At 51.5% G+C, this 12,808-nt stretch overlaps 1 protein-coding gene across 1 annotated transcript in view; it reads right to left on the bottom strand.

The window, feature by feature from the left end:
• Window positions 1-695: 695 nt before the first annotated feature.
• The window catches only part of aff3 (AF4/FMR2 family, member 3), a gene marked incomplete at its 5' end in the record, with an annotated part of 12,344 nt that continues 231 nt past the window's right edge, over window positions 696-12,808 (bottom strand). Inside the window, 17 exons of the mRNA XM_079733810.1 lie at window positions 696-1,740; window positions 2,128-2,333; window positions 2,445-2,494; window positions 3,001-3,094; window positions 3,223-3,294; window positions 3,449-3,585; window positions 3,957-4,020; window positions 4,583-4,701; window positions 4,795-4,918; window positions 5,448-5,566; window positions 5,760-7,919; window positions 9,663-9,843; window positions 10,017-10,048; window positions 10,698-10,749; window positions 11,933-11,990; window positions 12,228-12,261; window positions 12,560-12,634. Coding sequence (XP_079589936.1) covers window positions 1,619-1,740; window positions 2,128-2,333; window positions 2,445-2,494; window positions 3,001-3,094; window positions 3,223-3,294; window positions 3,449-3,585; window positions 3,957-4,020; window positions 4,583-4,701; window positions 4,795-4,918; window positions 5,448-5,566; window positions 5,760-7,919; window positions 9,663-9,843; window positions 10,017-10,048; window positions 10,698-10,749; window positions 11,933-11,990; window positions 12,228-12,261; window positions 12,560-12,634 — 3,699 coding nt within the window. The 3' untranslated portion in view covers window positions 696-1,618. The remainder of the gene's footprint in view (window positions 1,741-2,127; window positions 2,334-2,444; window positions 2,495-3,000; window positions 3,095-3,222; window positions 3,295-3,448; window positions 3,586-3,956; window positions 4,021-4,582; window positions 4,702-4,794; window positions 4,919-5,447; window positions 5,567-5,759; window positions 7,920-9,662; window positions 9,844-10,016; window positions 10,049-10,697; window positions 10,750-11,932; window positions 11,991-12,227; window positions 12,262-12,559; window positions 12,635-12,808) is intronic.

Below are 12,808 nucleotides of genomic sequence, written 5' to 3'. Positions count from 1 at the left end.
CAGTGAACATTTCCAGACGAGACTAGGGCTCTGACCGAAGGAAGATGTCGTAGTGAGGAGTCACACTTAGAGCACCTTGCCTGAAATGATCATATTAAATCACATGCAAGTCAGACAATTTGTCATGAATTAAAGATTTTACATGAATTAACAGAACGAATCAAAATTCTCTCCTCTACCAGTTAACAATGGAATATTATTGATCTAAGGCTTGCCATTTCCCTCAGAGCTCTCTTATTGGCTGTTCTATTTAACTGTTGCTATGGTACCAGACAACTGATGCTGAGGTTTACCCATGGATTTCTATTGGTGCAGGAGGATATAGTGTACTGGGTCTAAAGAATATAATGAAAGCATTGGCTTTCTGAAAAAAAGGATCTCACGCCCTATTTTGTTTCCTGTGTGTATATGTGCATGTGTATGTGTATATGCGTGTGCGTTAGTGTGTGTGTGTGTGCAAAGGTGCGTGAATGTGTGCATGCGTGAGGGTGTGTTTGTGTACATATATTAATCAGTCACTGTATCACACTATGATATAAATGCAAATTATCTCCTGTCCTGCAGCAATAAGACATTTACATATAAGCTACATATTCTTTGTGTGGTTAAAAATATATCCTACAAGGAAAAAACTCAAGAATGAGACAAAAGACAGGATATTTGTCCGTGGAGAAATTATTTCTTTGTGAGCTCCATTAAATATCCATTAAACAATTGCATAATGCAACAATCAAACATGAAAAGAAATACATTTTGCATAGAAGTGACCCTTTAGGTTTGCTACTGGACTTGTTTTCTCTTTTCATAAAAACGTCCTAACAAATATTGCACAGTATAAAACACATACAGGTAAAAAGTTACAGTTATACAAAAGTCCAAAAATAGTACAAAAAATGCATTCCCACAAAATTATCAGTTTAGATTGTTACTTTGTTAAAAGTGGAATACCGTTTCACAAAAGTCCACAATGCCCAATTCCTGGTGTCAATTATAGTCATACACTTCTACAGTTTTGCTCCCAAGGAAGCGATCCAATGGTTACTCATGAACCCCGAACATAGAAGACTCCACGCAGAATCACAACATCTGTGGCAGCAGCTCTGTGTCTGAGTAACTACTCATAATCGTTTGGCAAAGTTTAGAGAGGCCGTCTACAGTTCATACTACAATCCACATTAAGTCCACTGATGAGCAGAAACCCCAAACAAAGGCCGGGGTCCTTGTTGCCGTGTGGGTAGTCTGTGTGGGTGTCCCACTGGGTTTGCCTGCTTCTGGTAAGATGGTTCCACTGGGGGGGGGGGGGGGTACAGGGGGACAGTGGCCCTGTTCACCAGTGCAGTAGTATGCTGGCGAACAAGGAGTGCTTTGTGTCTTTCCACACAACAAGGCAAGGATCCCAGCGCGCAGTCGGTATCTCTCTCAGGTACGATGAACAACAAAGTTAATCCATTGCACACACGGCTGAGTTGTTTGTTTTTGATTGTTGTATCGGGCAGGTAGTGATGGCTGAGCACTTTTGGTTGAGGCCTTTTTTGGTGTGAGGCTTCACGGGGATTCCAGTACGAAGGGATTGCAGAAGCAGCCCTCTCTCTCCCCCTGTGTCTCTCTTTCTCTCTCTCTAGCTGAGTTTGGCACTTATTCGTATCCACTGGAGAGCCTGTCTGGTGTACTGCACTGCATGGCCAATACTACTGTGGAGAGTCAATGGGCCGGACAAAGTGTTCAAGTAGTTGAAGAATTCTGGGCGGTGAGAACAAGGATAAAGAGAACAGGGATGTGTTAACATGAACTCCTCGTAGTCTTGGAGGCATACTGTTTGTGAATGGCTCATGCTAAATTCTCCTGAGTTTTACATTGACGTTTTCTGAAATAACACTTGAGTGGGAATAGGGTTGTGTTATTGTGGTTTTACACACACACACACAGGCCAATGCACACACACACACACACACATATACATATCAGACACACTTGGAGGGAATTTGAGTTTCCAAATGTGCACGCCTAATCTGTATGTTTTTGGAATATAAGAAAAAGAAAAACGAAAGCCAATACACATGTGAGAACATGCTAAGTAAACACAGACAGAGCCATGGCTAATATATCCCAGATATCTGCATGGCTCACCCTTGTTCTCCTTGGCGAGGTTGTCGGCCACTTCCCAGTATTCGTAGCTATAGAGGACGCTGTTGGTGATGTTAAGGTGGTTTGCTGCCATCTGGTGGATGCGTTGAGGAATGCTGATGAGCGACGGGGCAGTGCTGGCCCCAGGTGACCCCAGACTGTGTGTAGCCTGGCTGGAAGGCATCAAGGAAGCAGGTCCCTTTGTGCTCCTGAGGTGTTAAAAAAAATAACAATAACACGCAAAGCAGATATATTAGAGCTTGGTTTTAATCAAATAGAATCCAATCCCAGAGATTAACTTCAGAGTTTAGGCTACTCACTTCCCAGAGTCACTCCAGGCGGGGGCTGTGGCAGGCACTTTAGGAGAACTCTGGCGATGACATCACCAAAGACACTTTCATTCTTTTAACTGGATCAGTATACAGTTTGTAATAGTCTCACAAATCAGACTTTAGAATAACAATCAATCAATTTGATGGCAGACAAGCTTACATCTTGAAGAAGAGGGTGTGATTTTTCTAGTATCTGTTAGTATGTAATTGGCAAACACAAACCTAAAGTCAATATTGTACGTAAAGGTTAAAAATCAACACTGTGTGGCCACTGTAGAAATACACTTGATAAAATCCCTTTTTGAAAGCATCATCCACTCACAAAATGAGTTTCCCTTTGGTAGAAATGACTTTAACGAAACAGGAAACAAGGCCTTCCTCCACCCTTTCAGTTTCTGGTTTCTGACCGAGGCAGTGTGCCATCTCCCCCCTCAGGAGTTCTGCTCTAACATAGTAGGACTGCTGGATCCCGGATTATAGTCTACAGCAATGAAGCAACCAAGAAGCAGCACAAATAAATGCTATCCTTTTCCTATGGAGTTACCTTGAAATAGTCCAGCAGAGCTTTGGAGTACTTCAGCGCGTGGTCCTTCTTCAGTCTAAACATCTGCCAGTACAGCAGCGCAAGGCACCGGAAGCTGCAGACACACGAAACCACAAGAAATACATTCACTTAGAAAAAAAAAGCCAACGTCCCACAAAACCTCCCAGCACATGAACGCTCATTGAGCTGATAGAAGCTGCCAGGCCGCCCTGGAATACGCACCAAAGAACGGCCAGCTGCTTGTCTTCCTGTCGGGCCCCGGGGCCCGAGTGGCTCTTCAGCCTCATTGCGTACCTGCAATAAACACAGCACAGAAATGATCATGGGAACCGCCCGTGCCTGTGAGCGGTACGTTGGTCCACGGTCCCTGCCGCTCCCTCTCCCTTCATGTGGTTTTCTCTGTGCGTGTCTCACGTCTATTCAAACCAGACGGGCCCCGGTGACTCACCTGAGGAGCTCCACCGTCTCTGAGTACATGGTGTAAGGGGACTTGGCCTCCAGGGGGCCCTCCTCCATGGCTTTCCCACATTCCATGAAGGACAGGGCGGCGTCGACGTAGTTCACCGCCTTCCCCAGCTTGTCCACCTGGTGGTCAGACAGGGAACAGGTATTAGAGAGGGCGAGGGAGGGAGAGAGAGAGGGGGGGGGGGGGGGAGAGAGAGAGAGGGGGAGAGAGAGAGGGGGAGAGAGAGAGAGAGGGGGGGGGAGAGGGAGAGAGAGAGGGGGAGAGTGATGGGGAGAGGGAGAGAGAGGGGGGGGGAGAGAGAGAGGAACAGCAGGTCAAGGGTAAGGAACAAAACAGCAAGGGGGCTTTTGCGAAATCGATGAAAGCCCCAGCCAGACCAAACATGGTGGTGGACATTATGTCCTGTCGTGTGACGTCGTGTATACATTGTGTCATCATGACATTCAGCGGAGCTGTGGGGGGCCCACGGGTGGCATGCGAGTGGACGTACCATGGCGTCTGCGCGGTGCTTCATCCTCTTGGCTTCGTGCATGTAGTACTCAGCATGGTGGGGACTGGAGAGGAGAAGGCCAGTGGGGCAGCGGGGTGGAAGACGGGACGGGATCACAGAGGTGTGAATTCAACATGGCAGGTCAATCAATCAGTGAGGCACGGCGATGTTGTTTATGCTAGCTCCTTGTTTCTCACCGAGGGCTACTATGAAGAGTTGTTATATTTGTTATGGACAATAAAACAATAACAGTCTAATGTTTCCAACTTAATATAAACGTTTGAATCCGGGAACCAGCCTATAATCACTCGCATCTAACAGCAGTTCCAAAGGGCATGTGCTTGCAGTATTTGCACCACCAATGAATGATTCATGTTTACACCAAATATCATGCACTTTCTATTATTAATATAAAGTTATAATATAAATATTATTGACATTTAATTAAATGTCCCCCCCTCTACGTATTGTGCTGCAGAAATGGGTACTTGACTAAAAACATATCTCAGAGGGGTACATGAGTAAAGAATGGTTAGAGAGCCCCAAAGGGGTGTGAATCTGTAGCCTCTATGGAACTTGCTGTGGAGCTATAAGATGGGTGGGCCGCGGGACGGCAAAATGCTCACGTTTCGGGGTTAGGCATGGAGCCCTGGTGGGCCGCGGCCTGTCCCGTGGGTGGGACCCAGGACTTGGACATTGAATAAGGCTTCCCTGAAACGCCTACGCTTTCCACCTCCAGCTTGGGCTGTGTGTTTAAAAAGAGAACGTGGTGTTAACCTTAACCCTCCAGTAGAGAATCGGGGCATTAAAACCAATTGTCCAATTCACTGTGATTTACCCTCATGGCCAAATCTCTGTCTTTCTCCCTCTCTTTGAGCGGAGCCTTGGTGGGTTCCGGGCTGTCAGACAGCGGTGACAGAGGAGACAGCTGCCTCTTAGTGTCCAAGTACTCCTCCAAGTACCTGCACACACACGCACACACACACACACACACACACACACACGCACATACACGCGCACAAGTACCAAAGAACACATACACAAGCACACACACACAGACATGCAAAGTCAAGCGCGCACACATGCCAAAACATACACAAGCAAACCAATGCACACACACACACACACATTCGCCCACACATGCACACAAACACACACACATATGCAAAAAACATACACAAGCACACACATGCACACACACACACACAAATACGCACACAGAGGCAAACGCAAGCAAACAAACAATTTAGAATTATTCATTATAATATAGTATTATAATTCGTATTCTTAAAAAATATTGCCTGTTCCAACATGTAATCACTTTATACCCATATGGAGCAAAGCGCATGGAGGCACTTTCTGTATACTACAGGGCTATGGTATGTCATTATGGTGTACGAGTGTGCAGTCACAAGTACAAGTGTGCATAAGAGAGAGAGAGAGACAGACAGACAGAGAGAGAGGGAGAGAGCATGTACACTAGGGCCTCACCCATTGTGCAGAGTCTCGGTTGCCAGGTGCCTGTTCAGAGGCTTCTGAGCCGCCGATACAGTTTGGCCCGAGGGATCATTTGCCCTCTTTCTTTCTCGGTGTGACACACCATTTTCAGCCTGCCATGTCACGCAAACGCACACACGCAGCCACAAACACAAACACACACACACACACACACACACACAAACAGTCGCACAAAACCCATTTTTAAGAACAAACATATAAGACCACACATTGCAGATCATCTTTAAAGCAGTATATCTGAACATTTAAAGGGCAACGCAAGGGATGTTGGGACTTATGTGCTACCTTGCGTTTCCGCTTGCTGTCCTTGTTGTCTGTCTCCGGGACATGTAGGTGTCTCATGGCTCCGCCTGTCTTGGCCTTGACCAGAGCAGAGGGACAGGAAGTGGGTGGCTGGTTGTGGTTGGCCGTAGTCGTAGTAGTAGCCGCAGTAGTAGTAGTAGTTGTAGGAGTAGTAGGCCTCGAGTCAGGGACTCTCTTGAGGAGGCAAAGGTCTATCTGCACCCTCAGATTCCTCAGCCCCCGGTGGGAAGGCGCTGTGGTTTGTTCGCTGCGTCCGAAGGGGACCAGGGTGTAGAGCTTCTTTCTCCCCTCACCCGGCTGTCCCTCGCTGGCGCTGCCGGCCTCAGGGCCTGGGGGGGCGGCGCTCCTGGGCCTGCTGTCTTTGGGTCTGCCCGGCGGACCCGGCTCGGGCCTTTTAGGGGCCGGCCTTTTGTTGGACGTGGAGACCGCTGGGACTTGGGTGACGGCGGCCCGACACTCCGACTCGGATTCTGACGCCGAGGAGGAGGGCGAGGAAGAGGAGAACGAGGAGGAGGAGGAAGATGAGATGAGAGGAGCGGAGGGATATAAAGGTGCCGGGGAGCCCGAGTCTGGCGGCGTCGCTCGCTCCTGCTCGCCCTTACGGTGCTTCTTTGTGGCCCTCCCACGCTGCTTGGGCTGTCCAGGAAGGCGCTGTCTCTCAAGGGTGGTGGTGGCGGACGCGGTGGTGGCGGTGACGGTGGCGGTGTTGGCGGTGGCGGGGTTGGCGGCGTGGCTTCTCTGTTTGGTGTGAAGTGACTGCCATTCACCCCTGTGCTGTTGCTCCTCCCACCTTCTCCTGCGTCTCTTCTCCTCTCTCTCTTCCCCCTCTCGCCGCTGCCTCTCCTTGGCGCCCCTCTCTGCCTCCTCCTCCTGCTCCTCCTCCTCCTCCTCCTCGGAACTCTGGATCCAGGAATGCCTCAGGAGCTGCTCCTCCGCCAGTCTTCTGTCGTCCTTTCGCTCCCGTCCCTCCCTGTGTCGGTGTCCCTCTTTCCTGTCTTTCCTCCTGTCCTCTGTCTGGGTCGGGACCACTTCTTTGGGCGCCTTGGCCTGGCTCCTCTTCTGGGAGGCGTTAGCCTGGGACACGTGGGTGGGGCCGGTAGCCGGATGCTCCCTGGGTCGGGCCTTGGCTATCAAGGCCCGAGAGCTACCTCTGGAAGGGGGCGCTGCGCTAGGATTGGCAGACGCTTTAGAGGTAGATACGGACTGTGAGCTGTGATCAGCCTGGCTGTTGGCCTCTATGCCAGAGGCATAGGTCGGCAAGGGCTTTGTTCTGGTAGGGCTTCGTTGTGAGCTGGGCTGAAGGCCAGGGGCGGGGATGGGGCGAGAACTGTGACCGGGTCTGCTCCCAGGGGTGTGCGCGAATCTGGACGCGTGTTTGGCTTTGGGAGCTGGAGGAAGGTGGTGCGTGGAGCCTGGCGGCGGAAGAGGGTGAGACCTCGCTTTGCGGTTAAGACTGGGGTCAGAGTTCAAAGCTGTCGCGGACCCGACTTTGGATTCGCTTTGGGTTCGGTCATGTACGGGTTTGGTCTTAGGTCTTGGGTGTTGGGCCGGCGCTTTAAGACAGGGACTGTTTCTTTGCTTGCCTTTGGGTTCAGAACCACACAGAGGTGCGATCCATGGCCTCACTTTTGTCCGGTGGGGGCTGCCTGTCAGGCGGGGTCGTGTCGGGGTCTCCTGCCGAGGACTGGGAACGAGAATGTAGCAAGAAGGGGAAGCGCTGGGGCTGGGACACCTGGGAGGGTGCCGGCCTATTGGGCTGGGGCAGGCTCTGGGGCCCCCGTGTGGGCTGGGACAGGCGCTGGGGAGCGGGCTGCGGTCGGGGCTGTGTCGGGGGCTCGGGCTGGGACAGGTGCTGGGGAACGGGCTGGGGCAGAAGCTGTAGCCGGGACTCAGCAAAGGGCTGCTCCTGGGGCTGTAGTTGAAGTGCGGGCTGGGGATGGGGCTTTGACTGGGGCTGTAATCCTGAGCGTGGTCCCAGGACCGGGCTGGGGACGGGGCTCTGTCCGCCTGCGGGGAGGGCAAGCTGGCCGGGACGATCTGGCTGGAGGTCTCCCTGGGATCTGGTTGGATGCTGGAGGGTTTTTTGCGGGCCTTCTTGAGCCACTTATCCAGCTGCCACTGGGCGGTAGAGGGGTGGTGTGTCTGGGGAAGGATAAGCAGGGAATCGCACGTGTCAAAGAGCGGTGTGGATTGTCTTTGTAAAAAAAGGATCGAAAATTGTAATATGCCAAAACATCATAATAATAAAGTGTTTGAAGCAAGTAACTACAGTTTCGTTAACTTTCAAACTCTTATTTGACACATGCACATGCAATTGGAAATCCCCACAGAAATGCTGCACATAAAAAATAAAATTCGGAAACAACATACTATTGTCACTTCAATAATAAAACAAACCGCATTCCAGTTAACACCCTTACCGTGACTACTATCCAGTCCCACGGCTGTTGCGTCAATAGCCAATATCTTTGCTGACAGTGGCGAAACCCCTCCCAATCACTGCATATGGCTCATGCACTGTTTGCCTAACAACTGGTTGAGCAACCATGTACGAGAAGAATGGACAGAGTATGTTTGAGAACAACAGAAGATTGAAGAGAAAAGAAGAGAATACTCACAGCTGAGGAGCGGACTTCTATCCTCTCTCGCGCTCTCTCTCTCTCTGTCTCTCGCTCTCGCCTGACCAGAGCTAAATTAAACCTCTACTCCTTAAGTCAAACAGTGACTCCCCCCTCACCCCTCTCACCCTCTTTCCAGAGAGGACACTGCATCTCTTGTACCGTCTCTCCTCCCCTTGCTCCTTCTCTCTCTCTCTCTCTCTCTCTCTCTCTCTCTCTCGCGCTCTCTCTCTCCTTCTCTCGCTCTCCTGCTCTCTCTTCCTCCGCCGCCCTATACCTGGAACTTTGGAGTGGCCACTTCCCGCAGGGCTCCAACACCACCACCCGGCGCAGCCGCCCACTCCACCCCTCCCCCCACCCCCAGCCTGCACCGAGTCCCTCCTATTTCTGTGAAGACACTCAAAACCCTCCACGTAGATGAAAAACACATGGCGAGCCCCCTCCCCCCGCTCCACTATAGGGTCCCCGCTATGGTGGTGGAGGAGCATTGAGGGGGGGGAAAAAGGGGAGCCTGCTATGTCACACAGGGCCTGCCATTCATAAAAAGGAGGAGACGGCTTCCCCACTTTACTCCACCAGAGCAAACAGCCCAGAGCACACCCCTGCCTCGGCTGTCCACTCCTCCTCCTTTCCGCGATCGCTCGCATACTGAGGGAGCCGTTGTGGCTCGACCCAGAGCAGGCACATCTCCCGACAACAGCGGAGAAACACACCTAGATGGACTTTGGTGCCCTGGCCCGGTTCCAGTCTGACCACGGGCCGGTTTGGAGCACAGCTCTCCCCCCCCCCCCCCCCCTTGATAACCTTTGGAGAGAGTTATGCTTATTGCTGTTGAAATGTTAGCATGAAACATGAGCCCCGCGACTTCCAACTCCCTAGGGCTTTCCTCTTTAAGAGCGGCCTTGTTGACATGACACCCAGACTCCTAATTCCTCTGCGCTGTTCCTCTCGCTACCTCCCTCGCCCCCCCCCCCCCCTCCCCCCTCCCGCCCCCCTCCCCCCGTGTGCGCCCCGTCGCCTCCTCTCTCCTTAGCCAACATTCCGGATTCCTCCGGCCCTTCCCCCACCTGACCCTAAAAAAAACCAAAAGAAAGCAGCCTCTCTACCGCTCCCTGTGGACAACTGCCCTGAAGGCGTGCAAAAGGAAACAAAAAATGCGAGCGATAGAGAGATAGGGAGAGATAGGGAGATAGAGCCAGACAGGAGCCGGGGCATGCCAACAGGAAGAGTCAGACAGACAGTGAATCAAGCGTCCCTCATCGTTTACCTCCTCGGTGGGCAGCGGCCGTGCGTTGCCAGGCGACCCTGGGTCAGAGCTGGCTTCGGGGACGGGACTCCGGGAGCGTTGGCTACTGCTCTCCGACTCGCCCGACGACTCTGAGCCAGAGGAGTCGGAGCTGGAATGTCGCACTCGCGCGCTATGGGTGTTCGTGCGCGGAGCCGTCAGGCTGTGAGTTAGCGCAAACACAAACGCACGGGAGGTCAGCGTGCATGTGGAGGGAGGCACGCGCGCGCATACACACGCAAGAACATGCGCGCACGTGCATAAGCATGGCATACCCGCACTAAGGCAGACATATTCACACGCAGGACTCTGATGGACGACATTTTAAATAAGTACCTGTGATCATCCCAGGAGGACTGACGATTGGCCTAAAAGAGAGAGAGAGAGAGAGAGAGAGAGAGAGAGAGAGCATGTACACTTAGATAGGTATACATATGTGACACACAGCAGCACAGGAGCTATCAGAAGAGCCTTCTCTCCTCTTTGTCTCTTCTCTCTCTCTCTTTCCTCTTAGTCTCCTCTGGGTCTCCTCTGTTCCCTGCCGTCCTTTCATCCTCTGCACTCAGCGTGGTGGCAACACATTAATCACCTCGCTGTTCTCCGTGTGGTTGTGTGCATGTATGTGTGTGTGTGTAATTATGTCTGGGTGTTCCCTGCTCATGCCTCTCGCCGTACCCTCTTTCATATGTATGACGGCTCTTGCCTTCGTTACAGTTTCCCTTCTGAAGCAGGGACTAGTTGGAGTGGATTCAATCAGCAGAGGTCCCGATCTTTCCAATGAAAAATAATGTAGGGTCTGCGTTGTTGGACGTATTCTGTAATGTAGCAGCCCACTCATCAAGGGCTTTGAATTGCAGACCTACTTGAGTGCCTGGGCCTGGATTCATTATTATGATCTCACTTGTTATTGTGGTCATGGCCTTTTTCCCTTTTTTTTTCCAAATGAATAAAATCTGAGATAATAAAAAAGTGCTTTTATTTGGAAAAGTACTAGTTTTTGCCACTTTATCCACCTACCCTGCGATTGTCCTCGTCATCGCTGCTGAGATCCAGGTCGTCAGCGAGCATGCTGTAAAACAACAATAAACACAAGTTCTGAAGTGTTGGACTCAGGTAGTGTTGACTTTAATTGACCTTTGTTGATGCAGCTTATAACCATACAACCGCGGATAGACCAGCAACGGCTATTTCCAGGTCATTCTCAGCTTCTTCGGCAAAATGTCAATAACAAAAACAGAGCTTAGACACAAGCTGCCACTGCACATGTTGAGCCGCGCGCTACGGAAGGCATGTAATCCATGTTGGACCTAGAGTCCACCGTGGACACATGTAAGCAGTTAAGAAGAGGAATGTTCAGACACAGAAGGAGACAGGACGGCCCCAATCCACAGCCCTCTACAACAATACCGCTCACGGCCCGCCTGGCCCTGACTGTATGTCCTGGCGGCCAGACCCCCCAACACACCCCAATACACACATGACCCGCAGCCCACCCCCCTAATCCCTGTCTCATCCCTGCCTTGAACTCTCTCAGTTTTACCCCCTTAATACCCTCACACACACACACACACACACCAATACCGACACACATTCACTCAAACACACACACAAACACACACACACACATTCACTCAAACATGCATACATTCAAACACACAAACACACACACACACACACACACACACACACACACACACACACACACACACACACACACACAGTCATTAGGGCTGTCATTAGGACCACACAGCTGAGGAGGTTCATCACTGTGGGTTTACTGTATCCCAACCGGTGAAGTGTGGCATGCTGTGTGTGCGCCGTGATCTTTTTAAACCCTGTGTGCGCTCGGCATGAGGCTGCTGCCCCAGTTTCGCTTTGATGACCTCACTGTGGCTCACGTTACGCCGTCGCCCATGCACGCCCGCCCGTCCATCCGCCCTGCCTCCCCCCGTCCACCCTCCCCCCTCCCTCCCTCCTCCGTCCTTCCATCCCTCCCTCCCTCCTCCCTCCATCCCTCCCTCCCTCCCTCCTCCCTCCCTCCCTCCTCCCTCCCTCCCTCCCTCCCTCCATCCCTCCCTCCCTCCTCCCTCCGTCCCTCCCTCCCTCACTCCTCCGTCCCTCCATCCCTCCCTCCCTCCTCCCTCCGTCCCTCCCTCCCTCACTCCTCCCTACCTCCCTCCCTCCCTCCCTCCTCCGTCCCTCCATCCCTCCCTCTCTCCCCCCTCCCTTTCCCCTTAATTTGGCCAGCTTACGATTTGTGGGGTGCCACATGAGGGGGTCGGGTCATTCGCATCTGGACATCGCCCCGGGCTGAGGATAAGAAGAATACAGCAAAAGAGCGGGAAAAGATAGAGAGAGAGAGAGAGAGAGAGAGAGAGAGAGAGAGAGAGAGAGAGAGAGAGAGAGAGAAGGCGAGAGAAGAATTGAGGGAAGATTACTGAAAACGAAATCAAACTTTGACTGTATGTGAAGAAGTGAAACATATGTAAATGACTTCAAACTACAGCTGTACTTATGAAATGGGGGGAGGGGAGGTGGGACATGTACCTTGTCTCTGCAGCACGGTGTGCTGCTTTGCATCCTTCGGGAAAACAGAGAAGCACAGAGAAGCACAGATAAGCTGATATTAATGTATATATTTAAAAATAAAAAGATAAATATCTGGTTCATTTGTGAGACCAACAAGAAGTATACACACACGCCCAAACACACAAACACACACACACACAACCACACACTCAACCACGAACAAACACACACAGACACGTACAGACACACACATATTCACACACACACACACACACACACACACACACACACACACACACGCACGCACACACACACACACACACACACACACACACACACACAGTACACACCTTGGGATTGTAGAGGAAGCGCTGGGCCTGGTCACCCCCTAAGGCATGCTGGGAGGGCCAAGACTGAGTCATGTCCTGTGAAACATAAGACGAAGGTCAAAGGTGGAATTGCTTGAAAGGTCACTGAAACGGGCTGACTTCACAACCAGCCGAACTGAACGTTCCAACACATCCAAACAGTTTACGGCAGTGGGTCTGTGCATTAGGGAAAGACAGGAGAGGACAGCTGACTCGTGTTGCCATCACCCC

This window comes from Pollachius pollachius (genome assembly GCF_949987615.1).
Source record: "Pollachius pollachius genome assembly, chromosome: 3".
Taxonomy (NCBI): Eukaryota; Metazoa; Chordata; class Actinopteri; order Gadiformes; family Gadidae; genus Pollachius; species Pollachius pollachius.
Note: the sequence above shows the minus strand (reverse complement) of the source record. Positions and strands in the feature narration are given on the sequence as shown.